We start from the raw sequence: 17,535 nt of genomic DNA, 5'->3' as shown, positions 1-17,535 counted from the left end.
TCTAAAACCACTGGGGAGAAATACAGTAACAGTTGCCTATAGAAGGTGGAAGGAAAAATTGTCATATGAAATAAAGTATCTTAATCAAAACCAGGTAGCGAAGGGAAGGCTGCTGATAAAGATGAATTTGTCTGAGCACCTGGGTTGCTCAGTCGGTTGGTTAAGCATCTGACTCTTGATTTCAGCTCAGGTCATGATCTCACAGTTCGTGAGATCAAGACTCATGTCGGGCTCTGCGCTGACAGCATGGAGCCTGCTTGGGATTCTCTCTCCCCCTCTCCCTCTGCCCCTGCCCCACTTGTGCTGTCTCTTTCTCTCTCTCTCAAAATAAATAAATAAACATTAAAAAAAAAAAAAAAGACAAATTTGTCTCTATCAGTGAATGAAAACTATTATGGTGATGAGATCCAAGAAATAGATAGGAATATGGAGAAAAGAGGGAAAAATAATGCCTACAGAGGACAGGCTTTTACTCTGATGTATTCTAACAGGGATGCTACCAATGTTGGTGAAAGGGAAGAAATGGTAATGAAGCAGGTCAACTTCTCCTGAACTCTTGGAGAGATTTTCTCCTGTTTAAGTTCTATGTATTACTCAAATACATCCTTCTTGTTTGGCACACAGAATCAAATTTCTCCAAGAACCATTTTCCTTTCTTCAGAGAAAAGATCTGTAATACTTTATGATTTGAGAGACTATAAAATTCCTAGCATCAAAGACTACACAATAAAATGTTAATACACTTTGGTGAACTTTTTGCTATTATTGCATTACTCTAAAGGAAAATATGTAAAACTTAAACCATTTCCAGATAGGAGATGTTTGCATACCAAAGTTAATACAATTTTGAAACCAGAAAAATATATTTAGAATAATCATACAAGGAATCCAATTTCTTTAGTCTCCTAGAGCACCAATGTATTAGGTTAACTTTATTTTCATATGTTACAAAATGATTCAATTCTGTCATCAGTTCTATATAGCCACTTAACAGTCAAGTGCTCTTAGAGCCAAACCTTCAAATATTCTGATAAGCGAGGCAATATGAAATTTAAAACTGTTTTAATTCTCTTCACGCTGCTTGGGTTTATTTTTATTATTCTTTTATCCATGAATTTTAAGTTTTCCTAATTACTTTTTAGTTTTGATATTAACAAAGCAAAGGACGTTGAATGTCAGAAGTTTCAAAGAGGTAAGAATAGATCACAGGCACAGAATACTCGAGACGAGGTCTAAATATATATTTATCAACAGCAACAACTGGGTGCCATCTTACTTGTCTTTTTAATACTTAACATTTCATATGAAGAAAAAAAGAAAGGTTAAAGTCTAGTACTCTTGGGGCGCCTGGGTGGCGCAGTCGGTTAAGCGTCCGACATCAGCCAGGTCACGATCTCGCGGTCCGTGAGTTCAAGCCCCGCGTCAGGCTTTGGGCTGATGGCTCAGAGCCTGGAGCCTGTTTCCGATTCTGTGTCTCCCTCTCTCTCTGCCCCTCCCCCGTTCATGCTCTGTCTCTCTCTGTCCCAAAAATAAATAAACGTTGAAAAAAATAAATAAATAAAATAAAGTCTAGTACTCTTAAATTTATAGTGTAGCAGGCTGCTTACCCCATAAATGAATCTCTGGTTAAATTGCTGCATTGCTCCTTGAAGCTGACTACGTTGGAGTTGCCACTGTTCATAGTTCCGGACAGATTCCAATGTCGGCCTCTGCCACGTTGTTGTTCTTGTGAAATGGTCAACATAATAAATACGTCCCATGTTGTCAACCCGCCGTTCCCAGCTAAATCAGGACAAAAACAACCTAATTCAACAATTATTTGTGATACAGATATGAACTGAACAGGACTTCATCTTGGCCCTGGTGCAGGATTGGTAAGATTTTACCTTAAACTACTTTTCATTTACCTGAACTCTTTTATTTTATATATATTTTTAATGGTCTTTAAGTGAATATAAAAGGAAGTTTCTAAAAATTTCTCTTAAAAGTTCTTAATATGCACCAGGTTTTAAAAACAACAATGTATATTCAGTGAGTAAGTCTCAAACAGTAATTAAGAAACAAGTTCTCATTTTCTTTCCAATGTTCTTCTGACTGTTGCAATTCTAATAGGGACACAACTTTTTCTATAAGATTACAACTACTGATCATTTCAAATGGGTGCATAATATTAAGTAAACATTAATACAATAACTTGGTGATTTCTACTTTGTTATTTATGGTTGTTTCTAATATTCTCATATTACAAAAAGTAAAATAATAAATACGTTTAATACACCAATTTTTTTTCTTCCTTGCATTTACTTCTTAGGATAAATTTCCTGGAGAGGATTACTATAGTGCATTACTATAGTTATAGATACTTCCTGCAAGAGTTGTAACTAATTTATACTACCACTTGCAATGTTATGTGGTAAAGTTTCTCTACAATCTCATCAATACTGGATATTATCTGCTAATTTAACAAGTGAAACAATACCTTTCATGTGTGTACTTGAGATTACTAGCAAGATTAAACATGTCCCCAAGTTTGCTACTGACTTCCCTTGAACACAAGTATTTTCTTCCATTTTCTAGAATGTAAATGATAAATGCTTAACATCATGTATTAATATATCCTTTTATTGTCCCAACTATTCTACAATTACTTCACTATTATATACTAATAGACTTTATCTTCATATATATGATAGGGGATATGATTCTTATTCAGTTAAATAATTACTCTTGATGAAACTAATTCTAAAACCCTGTGATTTGAATGAAGTATAGAAAGGAAAACTTGGAAATAGCAAGACCTATAGAATCTTGAGGTCAGAAATGAATGAAAATCAATTCAATGCTCATCATCATGCTCAGTCAATTCTCTCTCTTCTTTCTAGTTGCATCTACCACAACACAAAGAGGATACAGAAAAGGCTGAAAGGAAGAGGAAAAGTAGGGATATAAGGAAGATTTTGTACAGATATCCATAGTTCTAAATAAATACTTTTCTTCTTCCTTAATTCAGATACTTACCCAGGAGGTAGAGGTTCTGGTCTATCCCACGTTGTTCTTTTTTCAATATGATCTACGTAGTAAACTCGCCCATGCTGGTCCACTCTCTGCTCCCAACTTAAACACAAAATTTAAAAGGCTGCTATAGCACTTGTCTTTGCTTTTTTCTCTTATATGACCACATTAAAGAACTGAGAAAAATAAGTATGTCAATATATAAAGAAGATACCAAAAGAATTTATGAATAAAGGCAAGACTGGTATCCTGAGGATGACAAAGTAAGCTTTCTTCTGCAGAAGTATCTGCTCAAGATATTCCTTGTATTTCTTTTAAAAAAAAAAAATTTTTTTTTAACATTTATTTATTTTTGAGACAGAGAGAGAGCATGAACAGGGAGGGTCAAGGAAGAGGGAGACATAGAATCTGAAACAGACTCCAGGCTCTGAGCTGTCAGCACAGAGCCTGACGTGGGGCTCGAACCCACAGACCGCGAGATCATGACCTGAGCTGAAGCCGGACACTTATCCGACTGAGCCACCCAGGCGCCCCATATTCCTTGTATTTCTAAAGAGGTCTGAGGTAGATGCACTCAGGAGATAAAGTCTATCTCAATCTGATCATGGCATGTGCAAAACTTAGTGGGGAAAAAATGCTTGTAATTAATGTTATGAAATCTGAAGAAAGACTGAGCCAAGGGCAAAGTACTATTTGCATTCCAGAAGAACTGAAATCAAAAACTAAGACTTTATCAGATGTGTCTCTGCATAGTTTAACAGACAAAGTCAATCTGGGTATTCTAGTCTCCTTGGTATGTTAATCCCCAAAGTGAGGAAGACAGGAATAAGCCATCACAGCTTAGAAGTACCAATCACTTTAGGGGCACCTCGATGGCTCAGTTGGTTAAGTGTCCAACTCTTGGTTTAGGCTGACAGCACGGAGCCTGCTTGGGATTCTTTCTTCCTCTCTCTCTGCCCCTCTCCTGCTTAAGTGTGCACACTCAAAATAAATAAACAAACTTAAAAGGAAAAAAAAAAGTACCAATTACTTTGGAGAGTACCAGTTTCTGTATGGTAATCCCTTGCACAAATAACTTTCTAATTTGGGTTCCCATGTAGGTTTTGCAAAAGGAAAATGGCCCAACTATGCAGACAAATAATACCTGTTTAGCAATTAAAATTTCATAAGGGTTTATTAATTTATCAGCCAATTAATTTTAATTAGATTCCAAGCTCTGGATTAATGTGAATGTCAGAATGTATATATGTACATAAACTACTAGAGTATTATTAATTTTTAAAATTAGTGGAGATTAAAATGGGGTTATGAGTACTAATTTTATCAGTTTCCTAAATTATTTTTTCCATAAGCCATTTATTTATTTACTTTGAAATTTTTTTATTTTTTAAAATTTACATCCAAATTAGTTAGCATATAGTGCAACAGTGATTTCAGGAGTAGATTCCTTAGTGCCCCTTACCTATTTAGCCCATCTCCCCTCCCACAACCCCTCCAGTAACCCTCAGTTTGTTCTCCATATTTATGAGTCTCCTGTTTTGTCCCCCTCCCTGTTGTTATATTATTTTTGTTTCCCTTCCCTTATGTTCATCTGTTTTGTGTCTTAAAGTCCTCATATGTGACTTTATGAGTGAAGTCATATGATTTTTGTCTTTCTATAATTTCACTTAGCATAATACCCTCCAGCTCCATCCACGTAGTTGCAAATGGCAAGATTTCATTCTTTCTGATTGTTGAGTAATACTCCATTGTATAGGTACACCATGTCTTCTTTATCCATTCATCCATTGATGGACATTTGGGCTCTTTCCATACTTTGGCTACTGTTGATAGTGCTGCTATAAACATGGGGCGGGGGGGGGGGGTGCATGTGTCCCTTCAAAATAGCACACCTGTATCCCTTGGATAAATGCCTAGTAGTACAATTGCTGGGTAGTAGGGTAGTTCTATTTTTAGTTTGAGGAATCTCTATACTGTTTTCCAGAGTGGCTGCACCAGCTTGTATTCCCATCAGTTTCCTAAATTATTACTACTTTGCCATAATGACTTTATGATGGTCGAAAAGTATTTTAAGAAGTGGGTTTTTTTTCCCCCTGTCAAAGAGAAAGCAATCTGAATTTGGTGACTATTACTTGGCACTAGTTAACTTTCTATGGTTTAGAGTCCTTCAATAAAAAACATATAATAAAAATAAAAAAGTATGCCCTGGAAATGAGGAGGAGGATGACTGCTAATGTGGTGAGGTTTTTTTGTCCAGTCTGACTCTAGATATAGCCCCCCCCCACCAAAACCAGTTACCACTGCTTGAAGATGCTTTTTTAAAGAATGAAGTTCAGTATTATGTTCCTTATTAATAAGTATATGCAGAAGCCTAAAGCAAACAAATGTTAACAAAAAACAGCTACTTACCCAGGTGGTAGGGGAGCTTGAGGTACAGTATTTAATGGCCTAGGGCCTGAGCCTCCAGATATAGTAAGAGGAATTATTAATCCAGATGTTGCTCCTTCAGATGTATTTGAATTTATATTTGTTGGTGGCAGAGAGCCTGTACTGGATCCATCACTTTCAGAAGTAGCAGATGGTGAACCATTGACAGATGCTATAAAAGATTTGTGGAAAACAACAATCTTTTATTTTCAGAAATCTAAATTCAGGATAGAATTTTAACTTAAAAAAAATTAAAAGGCAGATGACACAGAAAATTTAAGATGTGGACATGTAGGTAAAAATAACTTAAATAAAATCAACTTTTTAAAATAACTTTTTGGGTTCTATCTACTCCATGTCTCTTTACTAATTATGAAGCACATGCAAATTCTGATTTCCTGATGCCACAAAAATAAAAGCTTTTAGAATAGGAAAGCATTGGTATCCCTTGGTGTTATAAATTCATTTAGTAATTTTTCAGATCCTTAAAACTGTCTTTTCTATGAAACCCTGCATATCAAAGACCAATTTTTGATGTTATGACTATTAAGCAATAGCACTGTACATAGTACATCTTCAAGAAATACCTGACAAAACAATTACCGGGAGAAGTCACCAATATTTTGACAAAGTAGTATATGATTTTAAAGACTGGGAATATATTATTAACACAATTTTTACCCCAAACAGGGGAAGATGTATAATTAAAAACAAAGTTTTTAATAAAATGATTTGTAGGGGCACCTGGGTGGCTCAGTCAGTTGAGCATCTGACTTTGGCTCAGGTCATGATCTCGCATTTCATGAGTTTGAGCCCCATATTGGGCTCTGTGCTGACAGCTCAGAGCCTGCAGACTGCTTCTGATTCTGTGTCTCCCTCTCTCTCTGCCCCTCCCCAACTAACGCTCTGTCTCTCTCTCAAAAATAAATAAACATTAAAAAGAAAATTATTTGTAGACAACCAATTTACTTTTTAATAATATTTGGTTTAATTTTTTTATACATTCCCTGTCCACATACTAGCAGAGGGAAATAATAAATGATTAAAGATTCTATTCTGGCTAATCAGGGAAAATGGATATTCTACCTAGAGCTGTTAACATTTTTACTACACAAAATGTGTTCATTGGTTGCATAATTTTTGCTTCAAAATCTGAATATCATTTAGCATTGTTGGGTTACTCACCATTTACTAATTGTCTTTTTAAAGGATATAATGAGAAAAGCAACCAGATCCCTGACAATATGAATAATGCACATAGGGCTCTCATTTTATTTCTCATTTTCAATAAACCACTTGCCTCAATAGATTTTCCCTAGAGGAAAAACTTATGGAAAAGCATACCTTTGTCTACCTACAGAAAGATCATTCTGGGCCAAAATCTTAAATATAAAAATACCGCTAGAAAACCAACCTGAAAGAGTCTCCTGATTCTTATCTGAGGATCAATTCCCAAACAGAACGTTATTTATAATCACAGTACTGACAGTTACATCCCTAGTGTGTGGCTGGAATACACACCTGGTCTACGTGGGGTAGGTGGAGGTGGTCGTGAAGGTCTTGGAGGCCTAGAAGGTTTAAAACCGCCATTTGAGAGTGATGGAGAATTATTCCCATTGACCTTCCTATTTTCACCAGCCCCTGAATCCTCAGGTTCATCTGATCCATTTGGATTTGTTCTGGGTAAGAAGCGGGGAAAGGGAGGGGAAAATGAATGTTCACTGAATTTAATAAAAAACAAGACCAAAACTTAAAATTTCTGGCCGGCCTTATCAAGTACGTGAATAGCCCTTGGGTAGAGTCTTATATGTAACCCTCAGAGCCCACCCAGCAGCAAGAGTGAGGAGTTGCCTAAGGGCAACAGAAACATGTGGGACTCTTCAAAACTATTAGGTATGCTGGTTCAGATTTCAAATTAAGTCTCTGGAGGCCTTGTATAAGCAGGAACAGAGTCAAATTCTCAAAATCCCAATGCCTTAGAAAGGGCACTATTTTATTTCAAGCCCAGATAATGTCACCATAATTTTCCTGGTTTCCATTGGCCCTTAATATTCTTCAGTTTTAGGGTAGGGTTGACTGTTTTATGGCAGAAGAAAGAAGTATACTTATTTTCCAGAGACAAGGTGTTTTCTTTCCATCCCAGAAAACGGTATACAAAATGTTGAAAATTAGTGATTAGAACAGAGGTGCCCACAGACCTTTTTTAAAAGGGAGGTGTTATTTCTTCACAGCAATGACATAAATTGAAAGAAAGAAAAGAGAGGGGAGGACAGTAATGTCAGATTGAAAGTTTTTACCACTGTCAGCTAAATATACTTGATTACTTTTCCCAGGGAAACCTAGTCATGAATTAGACAGCAGAGCGTTAGTTTAGACAGTTTGAAGAAGCCTCAGCTAAGGCTCTGCTATCTACTATCTGGTAAGCAGCAAACCACTATGCAGTATCAATCCATACTACAGTATTAATTATTCAGAATAAGCCTGAACAAAGTAATATCTAATCAATTCAAGAAATTAATATTGAGAGGCATGACCACATATTAAATCATATTCAAACTATGTTCCCCTAAAGTTTTTTTAATTTTTTAATGTTTATTCATTTCCTGAGAGAGAGAGAGAGTACAACCAGGGGAGAGGCAGAGAGAGAGGGAGACACAGAAACACAGAATCCAAAGCAGGCTCCAGGGTCTGAGCTGTCAGCACAGAGCCCGATGCAGGGCTCAAACTCACGAACCACAAGATCATGACCTGAGAAGTCGGTTGCTTAACCGACTGAGCCACCCAGGTGCCCCTCCCCTAAAGTTCTTTAGGGTTTTTCTACTCAAAGTATGGAACTCAAAATATGGAAAAGAAGCAAAGGCAATACACAGGAGGCTTATTAGAAAAGCGCAATCTTGAGGTGCCCAGGTGGCTCAGCTGGTTGGGTGACTGACTTTTGATTTTGGCTCAGGTCATGACCTCATGTCTTGTGGGATCAAGCCCTGCATCGGGCTCATGCTGACAGTGAGGAGCCTGCTTGGGATTCTTTCTCTTCTTTCTTTGCCCCTCTTCACTCTCTCTCTCTCAAAATAAATAAACATTTCAAAAACGTTAAAAAAAAAAAAGAAATACACAATCTTGCACTCCTCTCCCAGGAGCCACTATATCAGAACTAGAATTTTAATAAGATCCCCAGGTGATCTGTGTGAATAGTAAGATATTACAAGACTGCCTTGTGGGTGCCTCAAATGCTTATTTTGTTTTGTTGTTTTTTTTTAATTTTTTTTTTTTTAACGTTTATTTTTGAGACAGAGAGAGACAGAGCACGAACGGGGGAGGGTCAGAGAGAGGGAGACACAGAATCTGAAATAGGCTCCAAACTCTGAGCTGTCAGCACAGAGCCCGACGCGGGGCTCGAACTCAGGACTGTGAGATCATGACCTGAGCCGAGGTCGGCCACTTAACCGACTGAGCCACCCAGGCGCCCCTCAAATGCTTATTTTGAATAAAAAAAACAGCTCAGTAACTGGCAGTCAGCACCTAGTTAGTGTTGACTCCTACAGGAAGGCCAAGTCACCCCAGAATATGAACTGAATGCAGGAAGAGTCAGCTTTGACACTGCTCCTCTACCCCTAGGTGCTGAGTTCCAAACCCATTTTTGAGTAGCATACCCCTTTAAGACTCTGAGTATTGCCTCTCCATACTATTTCAACACATTACTAGTTAGTTCTTAAAAATATTAAGAACTAATTAAGGTTCTTAATGCCTTTTAGAAGGTACACAACAAATGGCAGAATGGACCAAAAGTGGGAAATTGAGGTTTCTAGCTCTGGCTCTGCTATTAAGAAGTTATTTGACCAAAGAAAAGGTACTTAAATCTCCATGCACGTCAGTGCTAGTCAAGTTTCAGGTATATGTGAGGAAGGAGAAACATTCGGGACATGAGGTAAATCTGCTATGACAAAGGGGAAATCCAGAAACTGGATTCAAAAATGCAATATCCTGGGGTTGAGGATTAAAATTTTGGAGATTTCAACATCCATGCTGTTTACTCTTCTAACACCTTGGCCTCAGTTTCTCAATATAGTTATCTGACAATCTGGGTAGTAGGATGACTCCTTAAATGTCCTTGATACTTAGAAATTGTTCCTCCTTCCTAGGTCTTAAACTCACAAATCTCTCTACCTACAACATTCTACTTCTTCTACCTGCCTCCCACCGTATCTTTGATTCAGTCTCATCATGGCCTTTAACCCACTCTATATTCACAGTCCATCAGCTCTCTTCAAGTCCCACTTGGGTTCCATCCCAGGGTACTACTTCTCCTAGTACCTTTCATTCCTTCACTATAGTCCAACATCCCCTAACCCCAAGCAATCTTTTCATTACAACTAATCCTTCATTTACTTTTTCTACTACTATTCTCAGGGGCCAACAAGTAATAATAAATAATGTTCCAGGTGCAAAATCAGGTCTATTTTAGCAGAGTAAATAAACTAGGTAAAATACCAAATTAAAGGAGTAGACTATTCTATAAAGGTCCTCATAAATTTCCCACTGTGCCCAATAAAGAAAAGTCTGTAGGGGTGCCTGGGTGGCTCAGTCAGTTAGGCATCTGACTTTGGCTCAGGTCATGATCTCACAGCTTGTGAGTTCGAGCCCTGCATCAGGCTCTGTGCTGACAGCTTGGAGCCTGGAGCCTGCTTCAGATTCTGTATCTCCCTCTCTCTCTCTGCCCCACCCTTGCTTGCTCTCTGTCTCTCAAAACTGAGTAAACATTAAAAAATTAAAAAAAAAAAAAGAAGAAAGAAAAGTCTGTAGATTTTCACTACCAATGTCTAATAAGATAAAGTCTTTTCTTCCCTCCTGTTAGTGTATGTGCCGCCAAAGTGAGCACCTTTTTTCCTGTTAAAAAGAAGAAATCACAGCTCAAATCTCCTAGGAGCTAAAAAACTAGAAATGACAGAGGACTATGACAGCCTATGCCACAGGTTCACTGGGATTGGTGTATTAATATTAAAATTAATACTAATAAAAATTAATAGTAATTTGGTAGGGCAAAGGACTTTTACTAGGTGCTGTACAATTAAAGAGACTTAGGCAAAAGACAAAAAGAAATTAAAACTGTTTCTTCAGTCTCCATCTTTTTATACTGGCAGGCATCAGTTTTCTATAGCTTGCTCATTTTAGAGACTGAGACAAAAGCTACAGTTGACCTTATTTAACAACTTCAACTGGACTATACATACTGCTTGGAAATCAACCATTTTCTACATATTAAATCTACTTTTGACCACATTTCCAATCTGTAGATGACCGTCATCCTGCCTCTTCCCTAACATGATGATTATCTGCTATCCTTCAATTGTCTCATCTACCTTAAACTTTCTCTGTTTCAAAGGGGAGGTAGGTGCCATGTCCAGCTGAGAAGGTGGCAGAAGCCCCTGAAACAGCCCAAGAAGATGAACAAGGAAGATAAAACACTCAAGCAGAAACAGAAAGAAGAAAAGAAACTCAAGGAACTAAAATCAAAGGCTGCAGGGAAGGCCTACAGGTGGAATTAAGAAATCCGGAAAGATTTCTAAGCCTGGATGGCTTAGTCAGTTGAGTTCCAACTCCTGATTTTGGCTCAGGTCAATGATCACAGGGTTGTGGGATTGAGCCCCATGTAGGACTCCACACTCAGCGTGAAGCTTGCTTGAGATCCTTCCCCCTTCCTTCCCTCCCCCCCCCCCCACAACCTTCTCACCTGCTTGAACTCTCTTAAACAAAAAAGGGAAAAAAAGGAAAGAAAGAAACCTGACAAAAAGTAACCTGTTCTTGTGCCTGAGGCAATGGTGTTCCTCAATTCTATTCCTGTTTAAACATCTGAATTCCCTGTCTGTTACAGCATCTATTGCCAACTATAGCTAGGATGAGGTGTTGTCTTAGTTCCTATTGTACATTTAAGAATAAACTTTCATTAAAAAAAGGAAAAATCAATCAAAAAAAATTTCTCTGTGCTCTTATCATCTTCATTTATTTGTTTCCCCTCTTGGGGGAAAAATGTCTCTTCACTACTTCAAGGCTAATTTGTCTTTGTGTTTTTGATTTCAGCCTGTATCTTCTAGGACTTTCCATCATCATTTAACACCTTTCTTCTATCTTCCATCATCTTCCTTCTTCCAGATCTTTTCTCTCGGTTCATAAACACAATCAAACCCCTCAACCTAAAACACTTCCTCAATCCTAACTGCTCTTCAAAACAGTTCTTTCTTTTTTCCTTCATTATAACTTTTTGTATTTATGCTATTAAAGAACTTAGTATATTTTAGTTTTTCAAAGACTTTCACTTTTCAAAGTGAAAAACAACTTCTAATCATAAAATAAAAATCACCTTCAGTCCTGCCTTCTGGAGATCATTACCATTAAGACATGGAACTATCTCTTGCCAGTCCTATTTCACCGGCTCTGTATGTAATCATACAATGTTTCCTATCTTGAGCAAATGTTTGTGTTATTACTCATTATATACTGGGCATTTCCCCCAAATTATTAAAAAAACATTTATAATATCTAATGACTATAGAAAATTCTAATACATAGAAATATCATCTAATCATTTTCTTTTCTTTTGGTGGGGGAAGAGGAGGTAATTCCTATTTCCTACAGAAAGTCAGAATAGAACACCTGGGTTAAAGTATACAAATATCTTGAAGATATTTTAATATTTAATTTAATATTACTAAAAATATTTTCAAAGATAATAATTAATCTGTTCTCCCATCAGCTAGTTATGAAAATGTCCACTTCACCATAAAGTATTTAAATATTTTGAAGTCTTTACTAATTTGGTAAATAAAAATGTTAATGTTCAACAATATTTCATTTATAAGCCATTAGAGTTTCTTCTTCCATGAATTGTATACATCTTTTATACATTTTTCTGTTATAAGAGAATAGTTCTACTTATTATTTGTAAGATCCTTTTATAATCTGAGGATATCAATTTATCGCTTTTCATATTGGTTAAGTATCTGTCATCCGCTTTTAATTCTATATTTGAAAATACACAGAGGAACTAGCTGGGGTTGAAAACAGATTAGAATCCCTTTTTGTGGAGACAAAAGAAGTAAAAGCTAGTCAGGATGAAATTAAAAATACTGTAACTGAGCTGCAATCTTGAATGGATGCCACGGTGGGATGGATGGATAAAGCACAGCAGTGAATCAGTGATATGGAGGACAAACTTATGGAGAATAATGAAGCAGAAAAAAAGAGGGAGACTAAGGCAAAAGAGCATGATATAAGAATTAGGGAATTTAGTGACTCATTAAGGAATAACATCGGAATCATAAGAGTCCCAGAAGATGAAGAGAGAGAAAAAGGGGTAGATGGTGTATGTGAGCAAATCATAGTGGAAAACTTTCCTAACTTGGGAAAAGACACAGACATCAAAACCCAGGAGGCACAGAGAACTCCCATTAGATTCAACAAAAACCGACTATCATCAAGGCATATTATAGTCAAATTCACAAAACAGGCAAGGGAAAGCCTTGGGAAAGCAGCAAGGGAAAAAAAGTACTTAACCTACAAGAGAAGACAGATCAGGTTCACAGCAGACCTATCCACAGAAACTTGGCAGCCCAGAAAGGAGTGGTAGGATATATTCAATATGCTGAATCGGGAAAATGTGCAGCCAAGAATCCTTTACCCAGCAAGACTGTCATTCAAAATAGGAGAGATAAAAGTTTCCCAGACAAACAAAAACTAAAGGAGTTCATGACCACTAAACCCGCTCTGCAAGAAATTTTAACAGGGATTCTCTCAGGGTAGTAAAGATTGGGGAAAAAAACCAAAAAACAAAAACAAAAAAAACCCTAAAAAGACCAAAAGCAACAAAGACTAGGAAGGACCAGAGACCACCACCAGAAACTCTAACTCTACAGGCAACATAATGGCAATAAATTCATACCTTTCATACTCACTCTAAACGTCAATGGACTAAATGCTCCAATCAAAAGACACAGGGTAATAAAACGGAAAAGAAAACAAGATCCATCTATACGCTGTTTACAAGAGACCCATTTTAGACCTAAAGACACCTTCAGATTGAAAGTAAGGGGATAGAGAACCATCTATCATGCTAATGGTCGCCAAAAGAAAGCCGGAGTAGCCATACTTATATCAGACAATCTAGGTTTTAAAATAAAGGCTGTTAACAAGAGATGAAAAAGGGAATTATATCATAATTAAGGGGTCTATCCAACAAGATGTAACAATTATAAACATTTATGCTCCAAATGTGAAAGCACCCAAATATATACATCAATTAATCACAAACATAAAGAAACTCATTGATAATAATACCATAATAGTAGGGGACTTCAACACCCCACTTACAGCAATGGACAGGTCATCTAAATGAAAATCAACAAGGAAACAATGGCTTTGAATGACACACTGGACTGGATGGACTTAACAGATATATACAGAACATTTCATCCTAAAGCAGCAAAATACACATTCTTCTTGAGTGCACATGGAACATTCTCCAGAATAGATCACATACTGGGACATAAAATGCACAGAAGAGTTTTATATTCCTATATAATCAAATTTATTCAGAAATAAGTTCACTATTCACATTTTCTCCTAAAGGTTTTATAATTTAATTTTTTTGAACTCAATTTTAAATTTTTTAAGTTTATTTATTTTGAGACAGAGATAGCATGAGTGGGGGGAGGGGCAGCGAGAGAGAATCCCAAGCTGGTTCCGCGCTGTCAGCACAGAGCCCGATGTGGGGCTCAAACCCATGAAGCCGTGAGATCATGACCTGAGCCAAAACCAAGAGCTGGGTTAACTGACTGAGCCACCCAAGCACCTCTGAACTCAATTTTAAAGTCAACCTGGAATCTACTCTGATCTTGGACAAGATAAAGCTCGGACTTGATTTTTTCTTTTTCCATATATAGCCAGTTTTCCTTGGCTTAATTAGTCTAGTATCTCATCTCTTCTGCAGTATTTGACAGCATTAAATACTCCATCTTTTAAGTTGGTTTACTTATTTTGGGAGAGTGCGTGTGCAAGGGGGGAAGGGGCAGAGAAAGAGAGGGGCAGAGAGAATTACAAGCAGACTCAGAGCTGTCTGCACAGAGTCCATTGTGAGGCTCTATCTCACGAACTGTGAGATCATGACCTGAGCCAAAATCAAGAGTCAAAGCTTAACCAACTGAGCCACCCAGGTGCCCCAATTACCTCATCTTTTAAAACCATTTTCTCTTAACTTCTTCACTTCGAGTTAATCTTGTATGCCCACTTCTAACCATCTCTTCTTCAATTTGTCTTCTTCCTCCCATTCACTAAATATAGGTTCCTATGGTTCTGTTCTGAATTTTTCCCTAGAGTCTCAAATTTTATGATTTCAAAGATCATCTCTAAAACGGTTCCCAAATCCAATCACTTATCCTTGTTGCATTCCCATCCTCTGGTACCAAATTATCAACTAAATGCAGGAGATCTAGAATAATTCTCCAATTGTAAGGCTAGTATTCCTCTCATGGTCTGATTCTATGGTGGCACTGCTATCCTCCCAGGCAACTTGACTTTTCTTCTCTCCTGTTCCTCTTGATGCTTAATACCTAAGTCTCACTGATTTCACTTCCACATTCTCTCCCTACTCTTCTACCACCATTGCCCCAGTTCTAACCCTCCTTATTGCTCACTGTATTACTATACAACTTCCCACATAGGTCTCCCCCACCTTCACTCACCACCAGATAATACAAGCTATACACGATTACCAAATAAAATAAAATACTTTTTCCTATGGAGTTTTGATCATGCCAATGCCCCAAATACTTTTAGAGATCTTCCTCTCCACAGAAGGATTCTATGAGCCTATACAGGCATACCTCAGCAGTATCAGTTCTAGACCACTGCAATAAAGTCAATATTTTTGTTTCCCAGTGCATATAAGTTATGTTTACACTATACTGCAGTCTATTAAATGTGCAATAGCATTATGTTTAAAAAAATTTTTACTTACCTTAATGTAAAAATACTTTGTTACTAAAAAAATCCTACCCATCATCCACACTGAATGTGATTCAAGTCTTAATCTCCTTGCTAGTGGAGGGTCTTGCCTTGATATTGATGGTTGCCGACTGATCAGGGTGGTGGTGGTTGCTGAAGGTTGGGGTGGCTGTGGCAATTTCTTAAGAAAACAATGAAGTCAGCCACAACAATTGATTCCTCCTTTCAGAAAAGATTTCTCTGTAGCAATGCTGTTTGATAGCATTTTACTGAAGTAGAACTTCTTTCAAAATTGGAGTCCATTCTCCTAAAACCTGCTGCTGTTTAATCAATTGAGTTTGTGTAATATTCCAAATCCTTTTTGTCATTTCGACAATCTGCACAGCTTCTTTACTAGGAATAGATTTGATCCTAAGAAACCCCTTTCTTGAACGCATCCAAAGAAACAACTCCTCATCCATTTAAGTTTTGACATGAGATTGCAGCAATTCAGTCATATCTTCAGGTTCCACTAATTCTGGCTCTCGCTATTTTTGCCACATCTGCAATTACTTCCTCCACTGAAGTCTCAAACCCCTCAAAGTCATCCATGAGAACTGGAAAAATTTTTTTTCCAACTCCTGATAATGTTGATATTGTGACCTCCTCCCATGAATCACAAATGCTCTTAATGGCATCTAGAATGGTTAATCCTTTCCAGAAAGTTATTACTTTGCCCAGATCCATGAGAGAAATCACTACCTACAGCAATCATAGCCTTAAGAAATGTATTTCTTAAATAATAAAACTTGAGAGACAAAATTATCCCTTGATCCATGGGCTGCAGAATGGATGCTGTATTAGCAGGCATGAAAACCTTAACCTTGTTACACATCAGCATCAGAGCTCTAGGTGACCAGACGCATTGCCAATTAGCAGTAACATTTCCAAGAATCTTTTTTCTGAGTAGTAAGTCTCAACAGGGGGCTTAAAATATTCAATAAACCTTGTAAACAGATGTGCTATCATCCAGGCTTTGTTGTTCTATTTACAGAGCACAGGCAGAGTAGATTTAGCATAATTCTTAAGGGCCCTAGGATTTCTGGAATGGTCACTGAGCACTGGCTTCAACTTAAAGTCAGCAGCTGCAATAGGCCCTAGCAAGCCAGTCAGCCTATCCTTTGAAGCCAGGCATTAACCTTCTCCTCTCCAGCTATGAAAGTCTTAGATGGCATCTTCTTCCAATATAAGGCTGTTTCATCTACACTGAAAATCTGTTGTTTAGTGTAGCCACCTTCATTAATTAGCTACATCTTCTTGATAACTTGCTGCTTCATCTTGTACTTTTATGTAAACGGAGATTGTTTCCTTCCTTAAACCTCATGAACCAACCACTACTGGCTTCAAACTTTTCTTCTGCAGTTTCCTCACCTCTCTCAGCCTTCACAGAATTGAAGAGAATTAGAGTCTTGCTCTGGATTAGGTTTTGGCTTAAGGGAATGTTGTAGCTGGTTTGATCTATCCAGACCACTGAAACAGTCTCCATATCAACAGTAAGTCTGTTTTCTTACCATTTGTGTGTTCACTGAAATAGCACTTTTAATTTCAAGAACTTTTCCTTTGCACTCACAACTTGGCTAGCTGTTTGTCACAAGAAGCCTATCTTCTGGCCTATCTAGGCTCTCAACATGCTTTCCTCACTAAGATTAATCATTTCTAGCTTTTCATTTCAAGTGAGAGACATGCTATTCTTCCTTTCACTTGAGCACTTAAAGACCACTGTAGGGTTATTAACTGGCCTAACGGTTGTGACTCAGGGAACAAGGAGGCCCAAGGAGAGGGATGGGGAACAGCCTATCAGTGGAGCAGTTAAAACACCCACAACATTTATCAATTAAGTTCACTGTTGTATATGGGCAGAGTCTGTGGTGCCCCCAAACAATTACAATAGTAACATCAAAGATCACTGACCACAGATTACCATTACAAACATAATAATGACAAAGTTTGAAACAGAGCAAGAATTACCAAAATGTGACAGAGACACAAGTGAATGTTATTAAAAATAATGGCACATTGGGGCGCCTGGGTGGCTCGGTCAGTTGAGCGTCCGACTTCGGCTCA

General features: G+C 37.6%; 1 protein-coding gene across 4 annotated transcripts in view; it reads right to left on the bottom strand.

Moving 5' to 3' along the window:
- ITCH (itchy E3 ubiquitin protein ligase) overlaps nt 1-17,535 on the bottom strand; it is a 146,459-nt gene that overhangs the window by 45,606 nt on the left and 83,318 nt on the right. For all 4 annotated transcript variants that reach the window (XM_086702022.1, XM_086702021.1, XM_086702023.1 and 1 more), the window contains 4 exons: nt 6,961-7,118; nt 5,422-5,611; nt 3,019-3,114; nt 1,608-1,782 (listed from right to left, as the gene is read on the bottom strand). In XM_086702022.1, the coding sequence (XP_086558148.1) occupies nt 1,608-1,782; nt 3,019-3,114; nt 5,422-5,611; nt 6,961-7,118 (619 nt within the window). The remainder of the gene's footprint in view (nt 1-1,607; nt 1,783-3,018; nt 3,115-5,421; nt 5,612-6,960; nt 7,119-17,535) is intronic.

The sequence above is a fragment of the Puma concolor genome, chromosome A3 (genome assembly GCF_028749965.1).
Source record: "Puma concolor isolate L17-30 chromosome A3, mPumCon1.1.hap2, whole genome shotgun sequence".
Lineage (NCBI taxonomy): Eukaryota > Metazoa > Chordata > Mammalia > Carnivora > Felidae > Puma > Puma concolor.
The sequence above is the reverse complement of the archived record's forward strand: the minus strand, read 5'-3'. Positions and strand labels throughout refer to the sequence as shown.